Source organism: Sceloporus undulatus, chromosome 5, assembly GCF_019175285.1.
Source record: "Sceloporus undulatus isolate JIND9_A2432 ecotype Alabama chromosome 5, SceUnd_v1.1, whole genome shotgun sequence".
Lineage (NCBI taxonomy): Eukaryota > Metazoa > Chordata > Lepidosauria > Squamata > Phrynosomatidae > Sceloporus > Sceloporus undulatus.
In genome coordinates, this window is record NC_056526.1 from 160728576 (window position 1) to 160756448 (window position 27873).

The 27873-nt window shown below is 36.5% G+C and overlaps 1 protein-coding gene across 2 annotated transcripts in view; it reads right to left on the minus strand.

Moving 5' to 3' along the window:
- Positions 1-27873, minus strand: part of USP53 (ubiquitin specific peptidase 53) — a 42593-nt gene that overhangs the window by 12292 nt on the left and 2428 nt on the right. The window contains exons 1-10 of one of the 2 annotated variants that reach the window (XM_042469054.1): positions 16437-16458; positions 13743-14378; positions 7935-8027; positions 6868-7002; positions 6098-6211; positions 5930-6012; positions 4100-4205; positions 2939-3085; positions 1634-1783; positions 1065-1236 (exon numbers count right to left, since the gene is read on the minus strand). In XM_042469054.1, the coding sequence (XP_042324988.1) occupies positions 1065-1236; positions 1634-1783; positions 2939-3085; positions 4100-4205; positions 5930-6012; positions 6098-6211; positions 6868-7002; positions 7935-8027; positions 13743-13886 (1144 nt within the window). In that variant the 5' untranslated portion in view covers positions 13887-14378; positions 16437-16458. Of the gene's footprint in view, positions 1-1064; positions 1237-1633; positions 1784-2938; positions 3086-4099; positions 4206-5929; positions 6013-6097; positions 6212-6867; positions 7003-7934; positions 8028-13742; positions 14379-16436; positions 16459-27873 lie in introns of those variants that run through there. The other variant, XM_042469055.1, reaches the window with a different exon arrangement.

Here is a 27873-nt window from a genome sequence, read left to right on the forward strand (position 1 = left end):
TTTTCTTATCAGCCCCAAATCATTTATTCATCAAGCAAGATGTAACCATGCCAAAATAGCACAGCTAATACAGGGAGCAAAAAAGAGATGAGGAATTGAAATACCCAAAATATCAACATCAAACTGCTTCAGCATTTCAGGCAAGCCTTCCTCCCTGCTCACTACTAACAGAAGTTTATCTTAACCTATCCTTCAGATTAACAGAGTGGACCAGTAAGTTAATGCAATTTAAATGAGCAAGAAGAAAATTTCTCAATGATGTGTTTTCATATTGTTTCTTAAGCACCAGTTCAAATTGGACAGCCTCACAGTGGCTTCCTGCCGGCTTGGGGTTGTGCATCATCTAAATGACATGACCTCAAGCCATTGGGAAGCTGCCGGAAAGAGGCCGTCTGTTTGGCCCCTTACAGTGCAATTCTATGTAAGTCTACTCAAACGTGACTCCCTCTGAGTTCAAAGAGGCTTACTTGTAAGAAAAACAGCTACTGGAGTACAGCCTAAATAAAAGGCTATATTTTTATATTCCTATAATCTAACATTAATTTACTCATTTACTCATTCAAATCTTCATTTTAAAAATAAGCATTCGGCTCTAAATAAATAAATAAATTACAATACAGTATTGATTTTTTTAATCCACCCAGCCCTTGAAGTATATGCAACACCTCCATCAAATCATCCCACTTGAAATTTTAATTGCTCTTAGCCCCATTTTTTTTTAAACTTTCCCTCTCTATATAGCATGTTAAGAGCTGAATCACCACAGGGATGCTGATCTCCATGACTAGTTTCCCTCTCCCAGGCTGTATCATGCAGCAGAATTCAGCACATAGGTTTGGCCCACCATGCATTCAGATCTCCTGCCTTGTGATTGCCAGTGGAGAGGGACAAGGAAATTTACCATGGCAAGGTATTCATACAACACAAGAAGAAGTCTGTAAGATTATTTTCCTCTTAGGAGTAGTGATCTCAGGTAATAAGTACATTACTAGATTACATACAGATTCATATATTTTTCTTACAGTACTAAGTGATACATCTGTAAACATTTAAGTCTTTATTACCAGGTTCTTCTCCATTTCCTGCAGAGGCTTTATAATGTGACCAGTTAATTATCTGCCTAGGTGCATCTTCAGTTGATACAGGTGTTCCATCTGGGTTTGCATAAAATAACAGCAATGGCTGAAAGTGACACCGAATGCACTTGGACACCACATCCTTCCATTTTGTTCCAACCTAGATGTTTTCAGCATACAAGTATTATTCACTTAATTCAGTTACAAGGGAAACATTTAATGCACTCAAAATGAAATGGTGATCATCTTTAGACTTTCAATGAAGTCTAACATCCTATTAATGATAACACTGAGACATATGAACAGAAAATGACTGCCATTTGCATGTTTGCTTTTTAACTGTAAAAACAGATAGCAAATTTCTTGCACAGCTCAGTATTACAGAACATTTTTCATTTAACTGCCACTTTCCCAGAAAGTGTGTATGTTTAATAAAAAGTCAGGTAATTTGATTTGAACTTTAAGCATGTCATAAATTCCCATAAATCTCCCTCAAGAGTTCTACAACACATCCATATGTTCAGTAAAATGCCAAGAATGAGTACATGAGATCTTACCTCTTTCACATTAGCATCGTCAAATAACACCCATTTGCAACTCTTGGTATGAAAGGCAAAGGCACAGTAATGTTTGCTTGCATAGCAAATCATTCCAACAAGAAAAAGCTCACTATTTTTGGCATGTTCATCTGTAACCCTATAAAATAGCTGTAAGAATAATGTCAGTCAACAAGGAGCATGGCACAAAAGCATGAAATCTATGAAGCTAAGCTAAAAATTGTGTTTTAAATTTTGGCAGCAGAACAGATAAAGCATTTTTATGATTCCTTAACACATTCAAAATTCACAACATGGTTTGAAGTCCATCAGTGCTGTTGTTTTTGTTGAGGCTTATTTCCAGCACCAGTCAATACAACATTCTCCTTCCCTTCCTCAATGCAACCCCAAAGCCTGCTCTAGAGGGTTTCCCATAAAGTTTTGCAGCACAGGACAAGGATCTGGCTGTGGGATGAAGAGAGGTTTTACTAAATTTCAGTAACTGTAGCCTACCCGTTATCCACAGAAAAATTTAAAAACCATCTTACCTAGAGATGTAAAATTTTCAGGTTTTGGGAAAAATGTGATATTAGCACCCTTGAAAGACTGCAACTCCCTTTGCTACTTTATGAACATAATATGTATTATGACTAATTTGGTTTGGCATAAAATTATAAGTTTTGTTATGTTAAAGAATAATTTATTCAGAAAATAATTACAAATTGAATTTCCTTTTAAAAATTTTTATTGTTTTGTTACAAATGGGAGCTACAGGGTCTTGAACCATGGTAATTTCTTTGGTTTTGCCAGTTTATTAAGAGGAGGCAAAAACAATAAACAGAAGAAGTCATTAACATTAGTAAAACAGAGGATATTATTCTGTCTTCTCTAGTTGTTCGCAGTGTCAAGCAAACATAAAGCACTCAAGTCCTTAAAAAGAACTGAGAAAAGGAAACCCAGCTCAAGAGAATAGCAATGATCAGATGCTATATATTATCGTACATAAAAGTCCTTCTGTTACGTTGTTCTTCAAAATAATTTTTGGAGAATACATATGTGAATATACTGTCTTAAACATTTGCTTCATCACTTTAAAAGGAAATATTACATAAACCAATCTTTGCTTTCCATCACCTCCAAAATTTCAATTTTTCTAATATTTCCAGAATAAAAAAAGAATTTTGAAAAACAGATAATCAGATTTTACCAATGTCAGAAAGGTGGGGTGTCTCATACACACTAAGCTCTCAAGTAATTTAGACTTTTTTTTAAAAAAAATGCACATGATAAGAATACAACTTATGCTAAATAAGGTTGTTTAAATACCCCTGGAAGATAGAGTTGTGTCGCCAGGTTTCGGATAACATCTTCTGTCAGGTCAGAATGTTCTGAATCCCAGACTAAACCAATTGTGACAATTTCTGGACAATTCATTAGAACACGACGGATTTTTATTTTTTGGCCACAGTTACTCTAGAAAAAGATAGGAAAAGTACCTATGTTTAATTCACATGGCTTCATTTTAACATGACAGAATCCGGATTCAAATTGCAGCACACATGTTTATTAATATTTTCTTACTTTATTTCTAACCTAAATGACAAGTAGCTAACACTACACGCTAGTAGTATGGCCCTACTGATCTGATTTTCCTGCTAAAATCTCTACAATGTGTGTCTGGAGAGACAGAGATAAATAACTATTATTTAGTTCTGTGATCACTGCTATTTAACAGTTTGGAATATATCTACAACATAGCTGAGCAGTGACAGAATGAGGAGTGAAATCACTGAAGGAAAATGGTTATGTTTAAAACAAATTCATGTGGTGACCTAAATGAAACAACTGCAGATATCTGTTCTAATTTTTTTTAAAAAAAAAACACCAGAATATTTAATCAGGATACCTTAATTTCTAGTTTAAGCCATTCAATATAACATAATTGCTGCTTGTACGATCCATATACAGTAGCAACAGTTAAGACAAAACCCTCCATAATGAACTCTTCTATACTTGTAACTAAGTATGCACAGGGTTAATACATTTTATGAACACACATTCATCTAGTTGTGTAAAGAGGAGAATGCATTATAAATATGGACAGTGTCTACATACAAAGTGTAACAGCTACACTAAATTTTAACAACAGTGTCTTACTTTTCTGTATCATAAAAATTCCCAAATGTACTTCATCTGACAGCCTTAAAATATAGTTATTGGTTTCATCTACTGTTCCAAGGGATGGCTATCTATCTGCTCTGATCACTGCACTTATTTTATGTCTCTCTTAAACTCAGAGTGCACTAATCCAAGGCAACTTTAAGACTTGGAGGGCAAAGCAATGAGACACTACATGAATTTGAAAAGTCAACATTTTAAAAAGGTGATATTTCTTTGTCAGTTCTGTCTTGACTGAGCATTCAACTTCATTACTATCAAAGACAATTTGGTAAAACAGAAAAGTATAGTTGTTTTTAGTTTACTTACAGGACAGCTCCTGAAGTCATCTGTAGTATTTGCAGCTTGAAGCAGTTCTGCAAACATTTCGGGCTTGAGACGTTCATGCCTTTCAAACATTTTATCTACTTCATTGCTGTGAAGAAGAATGAGTAACATTTTTAAAGTTTGTGTAAAACACTGTGGTAACAGCAACCTACTATTAGGCATTGCTTGTTTCTTTTACATATTTAGCTTTATTTAGAATTGTGAATTTTTAAACTCATCTAAGTAGAAAATATCATGGAATAATGAAAAGTATAAAAATGCAGTATGTGAGTCAGAATAGTACCATTAGTCAATAAAATGAACAACAGGAAATAATCTCACGTTACTTCCAAAAGCCCAGGAACCATATATTGTTTTTTTAAAAAAGCACTACAAGTGTATAAATAAACAGACTACATGCCCTAGTGTTACTTTGATCCTTAAAATTTCAACAAAGGATTTTGTAAATAATTGTTGAATAACAAATTCTGATCATATGCACCAGAACTGGGCATGCAGTAGATTAGAAACATTTTAATTTCTCAAAGAAACTGCTTGTGGCATATAATGGAAATACTTGTGAATATGATGAAGTCTAAGAATTTTGTTTAAAAGATATTTCATATTTTTATCTCTAAATCTCCATCCTACTTGGGCTGACAGGAAATCAAGTCATTTGGGATGGCAGGATGCAATTAAGTTATTGCTTCATTTGCTGTCTGCTCAGAGCACTTGCCTCTCCTATCCTGCTCTACTGAAATAGGCGAGGGATGGGATGAAAGAAAAACCTATAAAGCTTCTTCTAATTCTCTTGCCTTTTTTTTGGATATCTGTATCTATATGTGTGTGTGCCCTTAAGCAGGTTTATGTAATTTTTGCTGATTCTTCAGAAGCAGGAAACAGAGGTTTCTAAAAGAAGTCCCTGCCTTGACACAGAGTTAACTTTCCACCATCCCAAAAACAGTTCCTCCTTATCAGTTCATATGGTGCCTTGAAGACATACAACTAAAACAGGCCTTAAACAAGAAGCAAGCTGTGAAATGCTAGTACTGAGTAAGATTCCATTTACAGTACTTTAATTTTTTTCCAATTTTTGCAAAACCTTTAACTAATTCCGTTACTTTCTTTAATATCTAAATCTATTATTACCTCATTGTATAAACCTGTCTAAGTTTTAATATCATCTGGGGAGGGGTTTCTCTTGGTCCCACCATACTTACAGGGGCATCTGGTGAAGACAGGCTTCTCCATGACTACTCCCAAGCTGAGTTCCCTCTCACAGGAGGCTTGGCTCTGCTTTTTTTTCTACTGGTAGGCAAATATCTTTTTATTTAGAGAAGCTTTTGATTGTTAATTGGTTGTAGAACATGGGTGTTTTAACCAGTGTGCTGTACTTTTATCTTCTTTACTTTTGGTTTTAAAGGAGTGTTTTAATAGGACTGCTAAATTACTTATTTTTTTAAAAAAAGTTGTTTATTATCAGGCTTTCATCTTTTTGTTTTAAGCTGCCTTGGAACTCATGTCAGGAAAAAGATGGGATAAAGAATAAGAATAGAATAAAATAAATTCCTTGAATATCTTTGGTTATCTATGATTCAATAACATGATAAAGAGTTAATCAGATTGTTTATCAAGCTAGGAATATTCCAGATACAGACTTATCCGATCCATACCTGTAAAATCAGGCTAATATTAACTTGAAATTCACAATTCTCATGCCATGAGACTGTGGAGAGAAGAAACTTCCAAACTGGTTTTGTCATAGTACTTTTATTAAGACAAAGAAAAAGGCACAAAGACAACACAAAAAGAAAATAAAGCAACAGCTCTTACCACAAGGCTTTAGTTGAAATGTAACGCACAAATTCTGTGAAAGGCAAAGGATCTGAAGATGCCCCACAACTGCGACATACACACTATAAGTTTTAAAAAAAAGTTTTAGATTTTACAGCTTTTAAAAATATCTTCAAAATAATAAAGTAATATCCACATCTATCTTACCTGTTCATATAATGTCATAGCAAACTTCTGATGAGTAATGCAGGATTTAGAAGTACACATATCTGTTTCATTGCTTGGCACTATATGATAGTGAATCCTTTCAAGGATATTTTCCTAAACGAAAGAAAGCAGCATTTTAAAAGATTTATATTCTTCCTTTCAGGTCTTCAAGGTTGCTTACAAGCAAAAATAATAATAAGTAAAAGTTGCTTACAAGTACATTTGGGGGAAAAAAGTTTTTGTTTCTTCAGGTGCAAGATTTCATATCAGGAGCTTCCAGTTGCTCCCTTGTTCTACATCTGATGCCCATTCCAAACTGTTAGTACCCACTCCAGGTCATATAGCAAAAAGCTAAGAGCAAACTAACCCGAATGTCCATCATCTCCTCCATATAGTATACATTACAATATTCAGAGCCAGTGAATTGAGATCATTCCACCAATTTCAGGTATTTGTCAGTAAATAATGTCTTAAAGAATGATTGTATAACACTTTTTATAACCCAGAACACTGTATCAGTGAGGCAGAACAAAATGTTTATAGATATAATTTTCTCCTTTAGCTAGTCTATCACAATGGCTACAATTTTTTAAAAAAAGCTTTTAAACATACTGTAATTATATTAAGGTACTGAAAATCACATGCTTTCAACCTCAAGGAAGGCAATGGCAAACCTCTTCTGAACAAATCTTGACAAGAAAACCCCATGAAAACCTTAGAGTCATCATAATCAGAAACATCTTGAAGGCACACCACAACAACAAACTTACAAAACATTCTGCTGCATCATCCATGAAGCCAAGTTGAAATCTTTGTTCATCTTTAAAGCTTTCAGCTAAGGCATGCCTCATATTATTTGATGGGAGTGCTTTTTCTCGACTGTGTTGGAATTGTGTAAATATGGTCTGGAAGTCAATAGCATTGATTAAAATATTTTTTGTATATTTGTTGTTTTAAAAGTATAGCATTTCAGGTTCTTTCTTCACCGAAAAGATAACCCAGTAATGCTTGGGTATCAAGAACACAGTGTACACTTGTCAAATAATACCTAATACTGCATTTTCTTTTTTTATTATAGAAACTATAAAATATAATTACTTGTATGTCCTATGCTGTGTGGAAGGTTTCCCACACACCTAGATCTTAATGAACTTAAAGACTGCCAGGGAGCAGCATTGTTGCTAATGCTTTAGTAATAAAACATTTGTAAAAACTCTAGCTGACTCAGAAAGATTTTTCTGGCATCCCACTTCCCACAATAACTAATTAGATGCCTTTAGGAAGCCCACAAAGAGGGCATAGAAGCAAGAGTCTTTCCCCCTTTGTTGTTCCCTGGCAATTGCAAGCACAGAAGAATATGACATAGTCATATACAGTACAGTTCAAAACATGTTGTAGTGTATTTTGCCCACTAACAGGATTGTTCCTGTAGAAGGTTCCAACCAGCCCTGGCTTCCTCCAGGATACTCCAAGATGCTAGGGGCTTCAGCTGTTTCCTCTTTCATTTTATATTTTTCTTTTCTAATCAACATTCCATTGCTCTGCTTCATTAAGTCCTGAATATAAGTTATGACAGCAGTTAAAGCTGTCAGCAAATGTTACCTTAAAAAGGAATAAATTTTAAACTACCCTAAACTTGTACGTTTTACAATTTCAATGTTATTAAGTTCATTTTCCTGTATTATTCTTCAATAAAATGAGAAGACAATCAATTATATAAAATCAAAATATGTTGATTTTATTTACATCATATGTTGGAAATGATTATCAATTAGACCCTTATTCTGCCATAATTTGCCCTCATTCCATATGAAATGGGTAACACAATTCTGTTTACCTTTAAAGCACAAAATATGCAAGCATCACCCTGACAAACATGTCCAGTTAGTCCTCTTAAACTCCGTCGAAATATGTCGAGTTGCCATAAAACCTAGAGGGAAGATTAAAAAGCTGAAAATGAAGGTTTCTACTTCTTTCCCAAGGATTTTCCTGTCTCAGAGTCAAAGGACTACAACAAACATATCTGCCACTGATTTACAGACAGAATACATTAATTTAACCTTTTTTGTGAAATAGTGTTAAAATTCAATACAAATATTGAACATTATCATTATTCAAAATTGCATCTTACTCCCTCTAACCAATTCATTATTGTGCAATCATCTGACGACTATTTAAGAAACCATGAACAATGTTTTACCCAGTAACTATCATGGTCTTTTACTGATACTTATTTTTATCCCCTTTACATTGTACTGCGCATAACAGTTTGGAACCACCTTAATTCCTATGGCTGCATCCTGTGGAATCCTGAGATTTGTACTTTGGTGTAACACTAAAGTGAGCTAGCAAAGAATTCCAAATAGAGTTCCAAATTACAAATCCCAGCTGCCATGGTGGTTAAAACAGTATCAAGTCTTAAGATACATGTATAAGATGAACTAATATGAACAGTGCACACACACAAATTTATTTTAATGGCTTAAAAGCAATAATTGTCATTTGATTCACTGCAAATATCTTGTGTTCATAAAAATTAAATCATGAAAATCCCAATAGCTATTGTTAGAACAAAGGAATGTTCTTTGCATTCTTGTACTATGAATAATACTTAGATTTTCACTGAAACAGTAAAGCTATTTTTTTCCTCATAAAATAAAGGGTAAAGTCAGCATGGTGTAGTGGTTTGCGTGTTGGATGATGACTCTGGAGATAGAGATTAATTCCCGGCTCAAATATTTTAAAAAAACCACCCAGGTGATCTTGGGCAAATCACACTCTCTCAGCTTCAGAGGATGGCAATGACAAACCCACTCTGAAGAAACTTGCCAAGAAAACCCTATGATAAGTTCATCTTAGGGTCACTATAAGTAAAAAATGATTTGGAGACACACAACAACAACAAACATTCATGCAAATACAGTGTACATCACATTTGGAAGGGACAAATGTGATCAATTTGGGACAGAATCAGCAGAACCTAATAGATTAATAAACCATGAATGTTAGCTGAAATCTGAAGTTATGATGCTACAGATGTCATTGTTTCAGAAAGAAAAATTAAAAAATCTAGAGGTCAGTTTAAACAGTGGCTCATTTCAAACAAAGCAAATCCAACTGAAGAACAGATGAGATGAAGCTGTTTGCAAATGTACTTCTTACATCTCATATGAAATAACAAACCTTCATATCCTGGTTATCTTTTGAAAACAAATACAGTGGTACCTCGGGTTACGAAATTAATTCGTTCCGCGGCTAATTTCGTAACCCGAAAAACCTTCGTAACCTGAATTGCCATAGGCGCTAATGGAAAAAAATAGCTCTCTGCTGCCCTCCGGTGGCGAAATAGCGCCGAGGTTTTTTCGTAACCCGAAAAAACCTTCGTAAGCCGAAACAATAAATCCCTATGGGATTTTTTCGTATCCCGAAAAATTCGTAAGCTGGGTAATTCGTATCCCGGGGTACCACTGTATTAGAAATGAAGGAATATGTCAAAAAGGAAAATGAAAAAGCCTTATGGCTGCTTCAGCCTATATAAAAACTTATACCATTACAGCCTCCTAAGCCAACATCATCCCCCCAGTTCTCCTGGTGGAAAAGAACAAACAAAATTGTATGCAACACTTTGCAAAGTGATATTCTGTGTTTCTGGGGGACATCAGGCTGGTTTGGAGGAAGGGAACATCCCAAGATGCCCTAAAGATGAATGGCAGTGACATGACGTCCCCTGGAGAGTCGCAAAATCGAAAAGTGCCATATTCTGAATTTGAGGTCATGACCACCCCAACTGCAAAATTATCTCTATAATCACAAACACATCTGCACAAACTTTTCTACATACTGGTCACAATAAAAAGAGAAAGTTATGACCCTTTTGAAGATTGTGGCAGCTGAAACAAGAGAGGCCATAAATTTAGAAATAGCTGTAATCAATTCTGTGTAAGCAGTCAGTGGTGACATTACTACAACTAAAGCTAGGCTTAAAAAACTATTTCTTACCAGATGAAAGTTACTTGTAGTGATAAAAACTGTTGTTGTTGTTGTTATTATTATTATTATTATTATTATAGTTTATTTATATAGCGCTGTAAGTTTACACAGCGCTTTACATAGTCATCAATCAAGATACAGATAAAACCTGCCTACGGCATACAATCTAAAATCAAAAGCAGCCAAAATTATAAAATAACAACTTATAATAAGACAGTATGTAAAAATACATAGCAAATAACAATAAGAATCAAATAACATGGCAAATCACAATAACAATAAAAAGCTAAGTTTGGCTTGGAGCTGGATGGTGGTGTTGAAGGCAGGGCAGAAGAAGCCTCAGAGGGCCTTAGTCCCGCCCTCTGTCCAATTATTTACAATCAATTAAGCAACCACTTAAGTTAGATTTTCTTGAAAAGAAAAGAGGCAAATTAATTCAATTTATTTTTAAAGTAACTGATGACATAACTTTCGGCATTTTCATTGTTACATGAATTGTACTTTGCATATGAGTCTTTGCTTGCACAATTGGAACACATTTTAACAAACTTCCCAATAATTAAAATGGCTTTTACTAATCATATCTTAAGATACTAGCACTGTGATTTAAACAAAAGGTGTGTTGATGGATGCCAAGTAGAAAATTTTTCAGTCATACTCACGAAGTATGAGATGCCACTTGGAAGCCTTTTTGCCAGTTAACTAAATTACACATTAACTAAATTATGAAAAGGTTGACTTTTGATTATTTATACAGATTGAATTCATTACTTCATTTGGTTTAAATAGGAAGTACAATTTAGATGTACTTGACTGATATATTTAAGTTTTCACATGAAGGTATTCTGTATTTTATTTGTTTTTCATTCATTTTGTAATTTTCATTGCTTAATTTTATGGGACAATGTCATGTGAAAGTTATCCAGTAGTAAATGCATTCTGCATGTCTTTTTAAAAGTTACGGTAGCATCAGTCATTTTTATTGGGCTAAATCCAATTGCTAGTCCCAACCAGAGAAGACGCATGGAATCAATAAGACTTATATAAGTGCTGACTTACCATTTAGCAACTGTTTCAATATGTCTCTATAGCAATTGTATTTTATTCACTGTTAATACATTTCAGAATTGGCATCTTTACTGTGGCATATACAGAAACAACTTTAGCAAGCTTGGAAATCAATTTTGCATCCCATGGACTCTCCATGGGATCCAGAGATTAAGAAAAATGACATAAATAGATAACTATAAGAAGCCAGAGGTCCACTTCTGATTTTGGGGGGGGGGGGCGGCAGGGGGTGAATAATTAATCGTTTTTTTGGGGGGGGGGGGTTGTGACATATTTTACAGCTGAATTGTCAGTCCTGGAGCCTTCTAAGAGTGGCTCTTATCCTTGTTGCTAGAAAAAGTACAGTCTTGGTCCACCAAAACTGCCTTTTCCCACCTCTGCTTTGTAAATTTAGATTCCAGGATTTACAAGTGTTTTGTCTTGCCTCTTTTTAGTTCTGACTTGTCAAAAATGTATACGGACTGAGTAACTGTCTGCCGACCTTCACTCATAAACAGTGAGTTGCAGTAATAATCAAAATGTCTTGTACAGAATTTATATTAATTTTTGATTCATAGTACGGGCAGATATCTACCACAGGAAAACTAACACATAAGTATTCCAAAAATAATTCTTTCTCTCAGAATAGGGAAGGGGAACTGAACTGGCACCAGAAGCCAGATGGCCCACTATGACTAAACTTCTAGAATGGACGATGTTACCACAAGAAGCTTCCATTAAGCCCTCCCAGTCCCCCAATATCATTTATACACTCCTCTGACATACGTTCCCCCTTCTCCAGAGTGACACACAACACTCTCTAAATGGAAAACATACTTGTTTCCAATTTTAGATAGAAGATAAGGGCATTCCCACCCAATAAGGAACGCAGGTGGTGGTGATGATATTGGGAAATGTCATTGTTATTTCTGGTCTGAAAGACAGCAGTGAGGTCCCTTCTACCTGTGTATGTATTTCCAACAGGGAATGCAAACAGAGACAGTAGCATCATGTTGCTACATCTTCTCTTACACCAGAGGTGGTGGCAGCAGGAGGAGGATTTCCCCACAACTGGCTTGCAATCCTGGATCAAAAATGGGTGAATTAAATCTCCTGGGAACCTCCAGAAACAGCACTTTAACTGAAAAAAACAAATGGGTATACTACTATTATCCAATCTTACACCAGAGATAAGAGGGATGCTCCTGTTTGGTGGAGGGGCAGGGGGAATAATTTGGGAAGGACGTTCGCATACCCTTTGCAGGCTAACTCCAGACATTTTACAGACAGAAAATTATTTTCATCCATGATCATTCTTTAAGAAGTCACTTTGACCTACAAATTTGGAGGAAGCTTCTGTAAGAGTTCCTCAACAGGGCCAACTCCTTGCCTTACTCAGAACTGCTAATTCATTTGCATTCTCATTCAATGAGACCATTTTTTTCTAAAAATAAGAGGCAAGCAAAAATGGACGCTGATGCTGACTTGTCATTGTGTATAGGCATGGAGATGCCAAGTGAACAGGCAGAAACAGTGCTGAGGAGTAGAGAGGGAAACAAGGCCAGGGAGGTCTGGATGACAGCAATGGATCTCTTGTGTAGTATGTTATTTAGCAATTGTCTCACGGTGCCTTGACACTGGCTTTGCTTACATAAGGGGTTCTCAGACATTTTACTCTTGTAATCCTCTTTACATCTACATATGGATGTTGTGTTTATATAGTCACACATTCATGTATATTCATATTTTAGCATTTTATAAGGAAATAGCTCTCTTCTCCCTCCCTCAGGCAGAGGCTCCAAGTGCCCTCCTTTCCTCTCTCTTCCTCCCAGGACAGAAAAAGTTGAGCAACTCTCTCTGCCCCACCATTTCCAAACCACTGGCTTACATTTAATGAATCAAAATTACAACTGTTTGCTTTTCCCCAGTACTTAAAGTTCTTTAATAGTAAATTGATAAAATAAGTTTTGGACACATATATGACCCTGTGTTATTTTGAATTCTTTCTACTCTAAGGATACTGTATTCTGCAACATCCATTCTGAAACAGCTTATGTAAGAATTTATACTACTTGTGAAGATTTCTGGAATGTGGGAGCTCACAACTGTAGACTGACTGGTATTGACTTTCATTTAACTGTGGTTCAGTGGAGTCGGCAGGGAGTCCATTTTTCACACATCAATAGGATTTCATTAGTGCAATATGAAATGACACATGAATTGTTTCTAATACTTATGTGCATTTTCTAACCATAAGCACTTTTTAATATCAATTCTTGCAGGCTTCCCAGAAGCATATATCTGGCCACTAATGAACTAGTCTTTTGATGTATCCAGCAGCATTCTTATATTTCTAATTTTATTATTTATGTTAAATATTCTTTGAAGTGAATTTGATATTTATAGTCATGGATGTCTACCTCAGTTCTCTGCCCACACTTTACTATTTTATCTATTGCAAAGGTGAGATAAAGTTATTCAACAGAACATCTTTGCAGACTTTTAACAGGAACCTAGATTAATATAACTGAAGTAATATAGCCTTTTAATACATTCTAGTAAAATTTCAGCATTAAAAATAAGGACTGTTATATTTATGCAACCTTACCTGTACAGCACTGTTTAAAAAGCAACTGTTTTGTCCTGGTTCATTTAATAATCCTTTGGTAGGAGCCAATGACATGACACTTCCAGGCTGATATACTTTTCCAAGATTTCCTCCAGGTTTCCTCAGGAATTTTGCCCATGCCATTATTTAGGAAATGAGTATGTGTTGATAAAGTAACAGTAAAGACTCTGAATAAAAAAAATACTTTCTGACAACTGCCTTTAAAAAGTTATGGCATTGTGCTCAAACAGACATCCAACTCTTCAGCTCACACCAAGCCAATGTTACTTTTGCTTTGTTTTGTTTGAGAATAGTTTTGGTTTTTTGTTTTATAAAAAGGAGACAAAAATAGAGCATAAAAACTCAGAAGTGAATAAATTAAAATATACTAAAAAGTCATAAAAATCTTGACAATCTTCATAGAAGGTACTTCTCTTTTACTTTCATCTCAGTGCAAATTACTCTTTGGAAGGGGATTATTTTAATATTATGACAATTGTCCATTACAAGCAATAGGAATTCTTATTATTATATTTAGTATTTTGTGAGTTGATTTTTGTTCAGTTTAGGCAATCACATTTCTTCTTTCAGAAGTAATTCCACCATGCACAATATATATATTTCTTCTTCTAAAGCCTGTGAAGAAAGAAAGGGCAAATAGTTCAAAGTTATAGTATTAACCAAAGGAAAAATGTTCTGCACAAAGAAAGCAAAACATATATGGATACACATGTGGCTTTTACCCCAGCTTTCTAGTGAACGTCCAGATTACTATTACTGAAGATCTCTGGATCAGGAGAAAGGTAATTTACTGAGAACATAATGTTCTAAGATTATTTCAACATTTAGAATGGTCAATTCCAGGATTCAAGCAGAAATGCCTTTAAATAAGGTGAAGGTGTTCATAGTGCAAATTACTCCTCTCCATCTGTTTTGACACAAACAATATCTGATTCATTGGCATAAACAGCAGCCTTAATCAGTGTTGAAGCACATACACAGAAATGTTCAAAAAGCAACGTAATCTAGCTAACAGTAAATTTTTGAATTACAAAACAAAATGTATGGACTCCGCCCAGTGCCTTTCATTGGAAGTGGAGAGTGATTATTTGCCAGAAATGATAAAGTAAAAAGGAGTTTAAATAATGGCAAATATGAAGTTTGCACAGCTACCGGTAAATCAAAGTCTACAATTTATCACTTGGCAATGTTAGAAAATTCTGCCAGTTTAATTTCTGAGGAGAGTAACAGTTCTGATCGTAAAGTAAATTAGTTTCATATATTCAAAATCAAAATTTCTGATCCCATCCCTCTGGAACTTTTACAAAGCCCCTCTGAAAGATTGAAAGCACTCATTAACATGAACATCTGTGATTAGACCTACTGTATATTAGAAGGTAAGGCTTTTGACTAGTTCTCCATGTTCATGTATAAAAAGTACATCTAGGTTTCAGAAAAGCTTATTAAAGATACAGTACTTTAATGCACAACTTCTGGTTTTCTTTGAAGCTTACTGACTTTACAAGCAGCTGTTACAACGGTAAATGCAACAACTTGAAAGAAGATTAAGGAGTGGCACCCAGAAGTCAGGAGGTGCTGGAATTTTATCCAGATAATTTCTCATCTGGAGGGAGACAGTACCCTCTTGTGTCAGGTGAAAAAGTAAGAATTCACTATACGATGTTCTCTCCTGTGTACATTCTGGTTGAGGGAAGGCAGTTTTTCCTATTCACATCCACATTTGGATTCCTCTGCAGTGTGAAGGAGGGGCAGAAACCTGGAATGTGACATTCATTAACAACTAGGGGTGATGTGCTGATAACTTTCACTTGCTTGTAGCTTGTGAACAAACTCATAGTGATATAGTACTGGAAGTTTCACTAAAGCTCATTGAACTGTTCTTTTAAGTCAGGTTATGTCCAACTGCAGCAGGGACCTAGTTTTATCATTGTAGCAGGCCACATCTCCTGATCTGGAGGTGAGGATGGGGCATATTCTTCCCACAACTGTATCAGCAATTTTCAATAAAAAGGGTACACAGGCAATGAGTCAATCCAGAAGTAAAAAAAGAAGTGACAAAATGGAATGACTTTTGAAAACAGATTCATAGTATTCACAGGAAATGTGAACACAGATTTAGGATGTGTGTGTTCAAGTCCCCTGTCAATTTATGGCAACCCTTGAATTTCATACAGTTTTATTAGACAAGGAATACTCAGAGATGGATTAGCCAGTTGCTTCCTCTGAATATAACCTACAGCACCTGGAAGTCACTGGCGGCTTTCCATTCAAGGACAAACTAGGGCTGACCCTACATAGCTTCCAAGATCAGATATTCTCCACACAATGAAGGAATAACATTGCTTTCAACCAGGGCAACACACGCATTATCACATTTAGGTTTCAAAGCATAGATTGTACCCATGCAACATAAATAATTTGACTACCTTTGGTTGTCTGAATTTTACTACCTTGAGTAATGTTCAAGAAAAAAAACATATGCCAGTTTCAAGAGGAAAGCTGAAAGATCATTCTGCATGTTATCAGATGACCAGAATCGATGTAGCTTGGTATTTCTCTCCCTACACACAGCCATTATGAATCACACACATTTTGGTTATTATGACTCTGATCCAAATATAGGACTGATACTGTAACATTTCCTTTGTATTATTTGTGAAGTATGATGCTTACTAGAACACCATCAGAGAAACCAATGTATTCACTTCATCATTTCTAGGCACTGTATCATGGGTGGTCTAGAAACAAAGAACACAGCATGTTCTCAGATAATCAGTAATTACAGAGATGCTGACAAGTACAAGCAAACCAAATTCAAAATGTGAACTCTTTGATCCTAAATTCTCATCAGCTGTGATGGTATCCATTATAACACCTCCAAATGGGTTACCTGTATTAACAAAGGCTAACACATGCCAAATGTTTTATTTAATTTATAACCCACCTATCCCAACTATTCAACCAAAAAACAGTATTTAAACACTGCATAATCTCTGGTTTAACAGTCTAAAAGATTCATAGGATGGGATTTGGAGGAAAGTTACTTGCAGAACCACTTGCCATCATTTTTCAGAAATGTTGAGAATGGGTGAAGTACTTGCCAGAGGTGGAGCAACCATAGTCTTTCTCTTCAAAAAGACAAAAAAGGTCCAGGAAACTACAGGCCAGTCACCCTCACCTTTATAACCAAGAAAAAATATATTAGAAAAGACTATAAAGCAGTCTGTTTGCAATTTCAGCAAATCTGGAGAAGGTTCTCCCATTATATTTTGATTTGCAAACTAATTAAACATGGAATAGGCAGAAATCCTATCAGATTGACCTGTAAGTGGTCTTAAACCCATGTTCAAATATCTTTATCAATGGCTGTGCCTCAAAATGGAAGGAGATCTTGAGTGGAGTGCCCCAGGCTTCTATCCTAGGTTCATTACTTTTTAACATTTTTATCAATGACTTTGATGATGGGGTTGAGGGAAGCCTTATCAAGTCTGTAGTGATACAAAATTGGCCAGGGTGGCTAACACATTGGAAGATGGGAACAGAATTCAAAAAGACTTTGATGAACTAAAAAATTGGGCAAAAATTAACAAAATAAAATTCAACAGAGACAAATGCAAAATACTATTTAGGCCACAAAAACCAAATGTACATGTACAGGATGGGGGACACATGGGTCAGCATACTACATGTGAGAACACCTTGGAATTATTGCTGATTATAAATTGAACATGAGCCAGCAGTGTGCTGCTGCAACAAAGAAGGCAAGTGCTATTTTAGCCTGTATTAATAGAAGCATAGTTTCAAAGAATAGGAAATAATAGTCCTACTATATTCTGTGCTGGTAAGGCCTCATCTAAAAGACTGTCTTCAGTTTTGGCCATTTTAAGGATATTAACAAATTGGAGTGGGTTCAGAAAAGGGCAATGAGGATGATAAGAGGTAAAGCAAACAAAACAAAAGGTTAAAGGAGCTAAGCATGTTCAGCTTTGTGAACAGAAGACTGAGGGGTGATGTGATTGCAGTCCCTAAACGCCTCAAGGGCTGTAAGAAGGAGCAGGTTTATTTTCTATTGCCTCACTGGGTAGGACCAGGTTTAATGGTTTCAAATTACAGGAGGGTAGATTTCAATTTAACATTGGAAGGAATGTCTCGACAATAAGACCAGTTGACCTCTCCTTCACAGCCACAAAGGAGAGGCTTGGAACCTCGGCCCTTTCTCATCCCCAGCAGACTCCGCCCCCCCAGCTAAGTCGGGGCAGAAGCCGCCGCAGAGGAAGCAGGTCTCAGGAGGTAAGCAGGGAAGGAGAAGGGGAGGGAACGAGGGAGTGAGGGGTGGGAGGAAGGAAGGAAGGAAGAAGGGAGGGAGGGAGGCAATGGACTTTTGTCCTCAATGGCAGCGTGCCATTATCCGACATCCCATGCTTCTTCGTGAGCGCGCTGTCTGCAGTGCACTCACAAAGAAGCATAGGATGTCGGATAATCTGGAATGTCGGATGACTGAAAGACAGATAATCGAGACCACTGTAATGCCTATCATGTTGAAAACTCGCTGGAACCTCAATACAGTGGACCCTTGTTATACGCTGGGGTTTGGTTCCAAGATCCCCCGTGTATAACAAAATCCATGTATGCTCAAGTTCCATTAAATATAATGACATAGCAAAATGGTGTGTCCAATAAAAAATGGAACATCAAGGTAAATTTATACTTTTTTGGAACATTTTCAAACCGTGTATGCTTGAATCCGTGTATAAAAAATCCGTGTATAAGAAGGGCCGACTGTATTTGCAACTTCTCTAGGCCATGACTTGAAAACCTGTATTAAGCAATCATAAATATCTTATACATACCCAAAAGATTTAAAACTTCCAACCCTAAAACCAGACTGCTCAATAGCAATAAATATTCCAATATACAAACAAACAAACATCAGTATCTTTACATGCGTTTGTGAGGTTGATAGTCTTGGGAGGGAAATTAAATGTTGCTATTATGTAGGACAGTGGTCCTCAACCTGTGGGTCACAACAGCTTTGAGGATCGAACGACCCTTTCACAGTGATCGCCTAAGACCATCAGAAACACTGCTCCTCTATCTGTCTCCAGACGGGTCCGCCCACACTTTATAGTTGGGGTCACCACAACGTGTGGAACTGTACTAAAGGGTTGCAACATTAGAGAGGTTGAGAAACACTGATGTAGGAGATCTGTGTCTAAAAACCAAAAGGTTCAGATTCTGTCTGATCTTGGAAGCAAACCAAGGCAACCCTGGTTAGTACTTGGACAAAAGGTCACCATAATAGGTGCTGTAGGCTATAATCAGAGGAAGGGACTGGCAAAACTACCCCTTACCTAAGAAAACATTAAATCCATGGGGTCACCAAAACTCAACAAGTGGAACTCCATGCATCTGCGGAAGTAAACCAAGTCTACGAAAGCATATGCTACAACTTCTTTTGCACCGTTACTGTATTCTCAAAGTTGCTACAAGATCCCTTTGCCTACTGTATATTACACATGAACAGTGAATGCACACAGATTAGCCCTTAATTCTAATTAATTTCTAAAACCCAACATAAACTGGAAAAATCAAGAAACTGGAAAAACCAAAGGAACAGGAGATTCAACTGTAAGAATATATTCAAATCTATTTAGAAGCAATGTAGAATGAATGTCATAAACTAATATCAGCTGTAAAGTATAGGTAATGAAGTGTAATGTGCTCTTTAGATCCTCAGATGTTGTGGAATTTCAACTCACCAAACTCACAACCAGCATGGCCAAAAATCAGGGATCAGTCAAACAGCATCTGGGGACCCAAGATTGCCAACAACTGTTCCACAAAATCTTATTCAATAAAAACAGTATTAAAGTTCTGTATCACTGAATAGTTAAGCAGCATACTCACTTTCCTACTTATAATCATATTTCATATATGCCGACTGTTATAAAAGAAGCACTACTCTACCATTATTTAATCTTACAATTGAATCCTTGTTTCAAAACGACAGTGTCCTGTAGAATTCTGTTTTTTACAACATTTATTATTTTTTTTAAAAAAATTACTATGTGGAATTAATTTATAAAGAAGACATCATCTCTTGGTTCATAGATCTACTTCTTGCATTTATTCATGGACCCTGAGTAAAAAAATTGCAATCATAGGCATTGTTAGAAACACTCAAACTCCACTGAAGTCAGTAGACCTTTTGAGTTAACTGGTCAGGATCAGATTGTTTCTGTGGCAACCTCCTACTAGTAATCTGTTAATAGAATCTAGTACCTTTTTGCTTTTTCAGTAGTATTGTCTGATCAGAGTAAGTCCTAGCGTGAACGATAAAATATATAAAAAGCATTATCTACTTCTATTTATGCCATTTCTAATGCATTTAATTTTATCCTGCTCGTTCTAACCTGAAGGACATAATATACTATGAAATCTGAAATTAACCACAGCTGATCTAAATTTTTGCATAAAGTTTTGAACTTGTAGAAGGATATTATAATGCTATTATCAGATATTGTATCCACAAAACTGGTTTTGTCCTACAAAGAACATTAAAAGGAATTTTGTGATCCCCCTGTATGTAAAATCTACACACAATTTAAATTTATGCATGTCTTCATATTTCAAAAAGTAAGAGTGACTTCATCATAATATTAGAACAATATATTTGTACTGTACAAAAGTGCAGTCCGTTCTTGCCATGCATGGGGGATCCTTTCCGGACACCTCCTCCCCCCCACCCCGTATAAGGCAAATTTCACGTTTGCTGGAATCCCATTCATTTGAATAGCAGTGCGCTCCTGTGCCATTTTGCCCCTCGCCATCTGTGTAAGCTCAAAGCCGTATATGGCGAGGGTGAGTGTGGCAAGGGTGAACTGTAAACGGGATAAGGTTAAACTAGTGTAAAAAATTTCAGACCCTAGTGTCTCAATCCTATTTGCAGAAAGCTTTAAAATATTAAGCTATTTGCAATGAATAGTTCACTAAAAACATTAACAGTAGTAGTGAAAGGGGCACATTTTGTGTCACATATTACTAAAAAAAAAAAAAAAGGAGTAGAACAGTGACTAAAAAAAGTAACATTTGCAATTTTGTGTAGCTTTCTGTGTACATCTGCTAAAACTGATGCATAAACAACTCATGAAATTTCCTGCTATGAGATAAGGAAACTCAAGGATAAGTTTACAATGATAACTAGCAGAATATACAGGTGCTGACTACAAACCTTTTAATTCCAGTAATTGGGCAACAAACAATGGGAAAAGGCTACTGCCTTCATGCTTTCTGCAGGAAGGGGGCTTCCAGGAAGCACCTGGCTGAGAGCTTTGGAAAACAGGATGCCTGGCCAGACAGACCCTTCTTCTTATCCACTTTGGCTCTTATGTTCTAAGTTAAAGATGACAGGCCTTTTGCAACACCTGCTGATTACATCTTGGTTAACATCTTCCCCACTATGTCAGCCATCACCATCATTACTCTTCTACAACAAAGGCAGCCCACATTATTAGATTTTATCAGACTTACCTCTCCCATATGAGAGCAAAAGCAAATCTGATCACCATCTTATGCACCATTTTCAGCACAGATGAACCACAGCCACATATATTTTATTGCTACAATGCCTTTATTTTAGTCTGAAGTATGGCTATGTTGCCACACACACCAGTGATTCTTTAACAGTAAATATCACACAGAGGATTCTCTGATCTTCAAAGTGTTTAGTCATCTGGAAAAATAAGGTCCTTTCATCAAGTATTAATTTTAAATTTGACTAAATAACATTTTAAGGCCAAAACAGACAGCCCATTTTGGCCAGCTTGGGGGCATGGCAAGCCAGACAGAAGCCAGACCAGCCATTATATGCCAGCCAGCCTCTCTCCCATTTGGGGGTGTGGCATTTATATGCCATTTGCCCCAGAGCCAACTTCTGGTGGGGAAACCAGCTCTTCCAGAGAAGGGGCACCTTTTTTCCACCCCAAAAAGGAGGGGATCTTATCAGCTCCTTAATTTTCTAGGTCCAATTGACCAAGGATACCCTGGACACTGTTACTGTTGTTAACTGCTGTTGAGTCAACACCAACTCATGGCAACCTATGGATGAGATATCACCAAGCCCCCTATCCTGCAGTCCTCTGCTTTGGTCTTGTAAATTAAAGCCCATGACATCCCTGATTGGTTCTAGCCATCTGGTGTAGGGTCTTCCTCTCTTTCTACTGTCTTCAACCTTTCTTAGCATCACTGTCTTTTCTAATGAGCTGTGCCTTCTCATGGTATGGACAAAGTATAAAAACCATAGTTTCATCATCTTGGCTAAGAGTTCTGGCTTGATCTTTCCTATGACAAATTTGTCTATTTGGCCACCCACAGTAACCTCAGCACTGTTCTCCAGCACTACATCTCAAACGAGTTGATTTTCTTCCTACTTTCTTCACTGTCCAGCTTTCACATCTTGCACATGCTGATGGGCAATACAATGGCTTAGACAATTCTAACTTTAATACTCAATTTTCTATCTTCACATTTCAGGATTTCATCTAATTCTTTCATAGCTGCCCTTGCTGTTCCGAGCCTTCTGATTTCTTGACTGTAGTCCCCATTTCTGATCATTGTTTGATCCAAAGTATGGGCACTCTTTAACTATTTTGATTTCCTCATTATCTAGGTTGAAGATATGTAGATCCTCTGTTTTTGTTTTCTTGATGTTCAGCAGCAAGACTGCCTTTGCATTTTCTTCTGTGATTTTCCTTATTAACTGTTTCAAGTCTTTGATGTTTTCTGTTAGTGAATCATAGAATCATAGAATCATAGAATCCAAGGAATGAGACTCCACTACACTCCGAGGGAGTTTGTTCCACTGTCGAACAGCCCTTACTGTCAGGAAGTTCCTCCTAATATTGAGGTGGAATCTCTTTTCCTGTAGTTTGCATCCATTGCTCCGGGTCCTAGTCTCTGGAGCAGCAGAAAACAAGCTTGCTCCCTCCTCAATATGACATCCCTTCAAATATTTGAAAAGGGCTATCATATCACCTCTTAACCTTCTTTTCTCCTGGCTAAACATCCCCAGCTCCCTAAGTCGTTCCTCATAGGGCATGGTTTCCAGACCTTTCACCATTTTAGTCGCCCTCCTTTGGACACGCTCCACTTTCTCAATGTCCTTTTTGAATTGTGGCGCCCAGAACTGGACACAATATTCTAGGTGGGGCCTGACCAGAGCAGAATAGAGTGGCACTATTACTTCCCTTGATCTAGACACTATACTTCTATTGATGCAGCCTAAAATCGCATTGGCCTTGTTAGCTGCCGCATCACACTGTTCACTCATGTTCAACTTGTGGTCTACTTGGACTCCTAGATCCCTTTCACATGTTGTCTCCTTTAGCCAGGTGTCCCCCATCCTATATCTGTGCATTTCATTTTTTCGCCCTAAGTGCAGTACCTTACATTTCTCCCTGTTGAAGTTCATTCTGTTTGCTGTGGCCCAGCTTTCTAGTCTATTCAGGTCATTTTGAATGTTGATCCTGTCCTCTGGAATATTAGCAATTCCTCCTAATTTGGTGTCATCTGCAAATTTGATAAGTATTCCCCCAATTTTTTCCTCCAAGTAATTGATAAAGATGTTGAACAGTACTGGGCCCAGGACAGAGCCCTGTGGGACCCCACTGGTCACTTCTCTCCAGGATGAAAAGGAGCCATTGTTGAGCACCCTTTGGGTTCGTCCGGTCAACCAGTTACAAATCCACTTAACAGTTGCCTTGTCTAGCCCACATTTTACAAGCTTGTTTGCAAGAATGTCATGGGGAACTTTGTCAAAGGCCTTACTGAAATCAAGATATACTATATCCACAGCATTCCCTTCATCTACCAAGCGGGTAATTTTATCAAAGAAAGAGATTAGATTTGTCTGGCATGACTTGTTTTTCTGAAACCCATGTTGACTTTTTGTGATTATGGCATTGGCTTCTAGATGTTTACAGATTCTCTGTTTAATGATCTGCTCCAGAATCTTTCCTAGTATTGATGTCAGACTAACTGGACGATAATTGTTGGGATCCTCTTTTTCCCCCTTTTTGAAGATGGGGACAACGTTTGCCCTCCTCCAGTCTGCTGGCACTTCTCCTGTTCTCCAGGAGTTTTCAAAGATGATTGCCAATGGCTCCGATGTTATGATATCATCTGCATTTCTTAGAATGTTGATGTTCCTTCCTCCTACTTTCACTCCTGGGCATCTATTATACTCGATAAGATTTTGCAGACATGAATCCTACATGAGAAAAGTAACTACTAGTATCCCAAGCAGGACTGGCTGCTATTACTAAAATTTAGGGGGTAGGTTGTTTGTTTGTTGTTTAAAAAAATATTATTCATGTCTGATTATACAGTTTGAGTACCCCTTATCAGAAATGTTTGGGACCAGAAGTGTTTTTTTGAAATACCAGTATTCACACAAGTATGATTCCTGGATCCACAAGAACCAGGAATTCAAAGATAAATCTAAACCAAGGGTGGGGATGCTGTATGATCAGAGGTGGGATATAATACATGACCACAAGGGGGGAAAGATGGAGGCAACACAGAGAAGAGCTATATAAAAAATGTGAAAGGATGAATGACACACGACTTCCTGTACTCTGTTTTGCATGACCATGTTTAACAAGTATTTAAAGTGACAAGAGCAAATGATCGGTTCTGTTATTTGATTTTTTTTGTCTGAAAGCACAAAAGTAATCTATTTAAAGGACAAAATACTAACGTGGAGGAGGAAAATGAAAATGAGAGATCGTTCAGATTTTTGCTCTCATGAGTTACTATAAGACAAATATTCCTTAGTTGAGAAGCTTTAGTATAATTCACCTTCATACTGCAAAAATTAATGAGGCTTACTGTTCTAAGAGTTCATTACTGTAGAAGGCTAAACTGCTAAAACACTTCACAGTCCCATGTAATCAGACTTATAAATGTAAGATCAAGATGCTGTAATAATACATTGTGCTGGACTGGAAACGGTCCAGATTCCTAGTACAAACATAGTTCCTTGTTTTTTAGCATGTGGATCAAAGCTGGCTCTGTGTTTAGGCAAAGTGCGGCACCAATTCAGGCAGCAGATTTGGAGTATGATTCCCCATCACCACCAAGAAATCCTTCAAAGTAAACCATTAAAAGGTGCTTAAGAGCACATTTTTAAAATTTAAGTCATGAGCAGTCTCTACCTAGCTTTTATTTTTCTTAGGTCTTGAAATAATATGGTGGTTGGTTTATATGGAACTTAGAAAAATAAAACTGATATTGACTATAAATAAATATTGAATAGCTTCAAATTAATGACTTATAACAATGTGTTATGAATATTAGAAAACATTTTAGTATCTATTAGGAATGTCACAAATATGAATGATTTTTAGCTTCCTCATTGACAATGATATTTGGTGCTGAGGATAAATATTAAAAATGAATAGATAATTGCAATATTTTTTGCAGATGTACACAAGGCAATTCAAAATTGAAAATATTTCACAACTGAGTCACTTCAATTCACAAAAATATATATTGGTGCAAATATTACATCTCCATTTTGTGGATATAAATCCCAGCATGGTAGGAGTATCAATGCAAATCCATTTGGTATTTGTATGTGTGCGCACGTGTGTGTGCGCGCACAGGTGAGCAAAACAAAAATAAATGTCGTGCATCATTCTTAAAGTAACAGTTTTCAACATGCAACCTGAAATTATAGTTACAATATTATCAAAATGAATTAATAATTCTGCCACATTTACACACAATGAACTACCTACAATCAAAAAGAACAAGCAGGAAAATTGTACTTTGGTTCAGCGTAACTAACTAACTAACAACAACAAAAAACCTTGAAGATGAGATCTTTTAAATATAATGTAAAGAAATATAGCTTAAAACATTAAACATGTAAAGTATCAAGCAGAATGGTATGGTGGCTGAGTGGTCTAAACCTCTAACCTTTGACTGTGCACTTCAAAACCAACCTGCACCTGCATCTATATGACTTTTCAGTGCCTCCTGTACTTTATACTCCCTTAGAGGATTGTCTCAGATGTAACAGCGAAGGATACCTAGATGAATTAACAACTGCACCACACTCCCTTCTTAAGCCAGCCATGGGTACTGTATAAGCATGTTTTCAGTCCAACCTTCAGTTAGAAATGCTACAATAGCAAATGATTTAAGATAAGCTATAGCCTACAGCTTGTTAATATCAAGTAGGACAGACCCCAAAATGGATGAAAGTATACTGCCAATTCACATAGTTGTTGCCTTGACAAGTTCCCATTCATTCAGTTGGTCTATTCTAGTTAGAGCCTGCAGTTAGGTAGGTCTTTGTGCAAGTGCTTTTCTCATTGTTCCTAACACAGCATCCACACTTTGATACAGAGTAATTCTTGCCTAAATTGATTAAAAAAAAGTTATTCAGCAATCAGATTTACACTATTGTTAAAAATATCTGAAAGAGCATCACTGTGAAACATTATATAAATCTATTACTTAAATCAGTTATTACTTGATGAGTTAAATCATGATTTTAATTGTAATATCCATCAATCCACCCTGGATGCTTATCTTCAGAATATGTGTATATGTGTGAACAAGAAGTTTTTGAACATCCCTAGTAACTAGGGTAAGAGGTTTTTTTACACTGTAAAGTAATCAGGAAACTATTTGAATCCAATGTCTGGATATCTAAGTTTAAAATGCTTCCAAAATTTGATGAAGGGAGGGAATTTTAGTAGCAGATATGTGACCTGTTTAATTTTGGGCTGTATGAACTATTTTCACATAAAACAATTGCTCTGACATATGTCCTCATGTTTCCACAAGTGACATTATTTAATATGATAAATAGACCAGAATATCTATTTGATTCAAATGCATTTGTTATCACATTGACATGACTGACATACTGGATACTCAAGGTCAGAAAACTCATTAAATTCAGTGGAACTTATTTCCATGTAACTATACACAGAATAAAACCACACTGCTAGGCACCTTTACAAGGAAACAGTTCTACTGAATTCAACAAGACTCACTTGCAAACAGCAGTGTTTTGGAGTGCTCTGTAAAGTATACAGTATTCCTTACATCATTTCCGAGACTGCCTTCAGGGCCCTGATACTGTTTTAAAAGTGACCTTACGTAAGCCTGAAGTACAGAGCACTACACTGCATGCATTTGTGTACACACACACACACACACACAATTTCTGATCAAACTTCCGAGAAAACCAAAAGCTCATGTTGGAGAGACAAGTAAAGACGTCAATATAGCAGATCACTTTGTAAAGTATGTTTTGGGGGGGGGGGAAAAGGACAGAACACAATTTCATTGGAGAAGACCAAGTTAAAAGGCTTAGGGCCCCTTAGCATGAGCAAAGAAGCCATTATTATTTGAGAGGATTGTAGTGATTCTCCTCCTACAGTTGCAGCCACCTGTGCCACAGGTAGTGAAATGCATGATACTTTCAATAGAAACCAATGCTTATCCTCTGTCTGCTGTCTTACATAACACACTACTAACATTTGGGTGCATTTATTGTCAAGTCAGAAATCCAGCTCTTCAGAAATTCACCCTATTCCCTACATCATCATCATCATCATCATCATCATCATCTTCATTTGTATCTCGCCTCTCCCATTTGAGGATCGAGGTGGGTAACAGCAAGGAAAATTTCAAATACAAAGTCACAGAAAAAACAACAAAAGAGTCCTTGAAACCTCCCCTTTCTACCCCCTCACATCAATACAAAACAATAACAATAAAAACATTTAATTGAAATAACGTCAGTTAAAACAGCTCGGCAAGAAGTGACAATACATTAATCTGGGGAAGCAGCATATCCTGCATATATCTGTGTTCTTCTTTGATATACAATGCTTAATAACCAATGTTCTCCAAGTGGTTTTCAAAAACAGGCAAACCTAACCACAGAAACCACGTTATCACACAGCCTCACAGAGAATCGAATTTTAAAGCATAAATCAATGAAATAATATTAAATAAAGTAAAACGGTAGTAAAGCCTAGTTTTTGTTCCACAAGAAGAAAAGGGCCAGATAATTAGGCTATGCTAGATT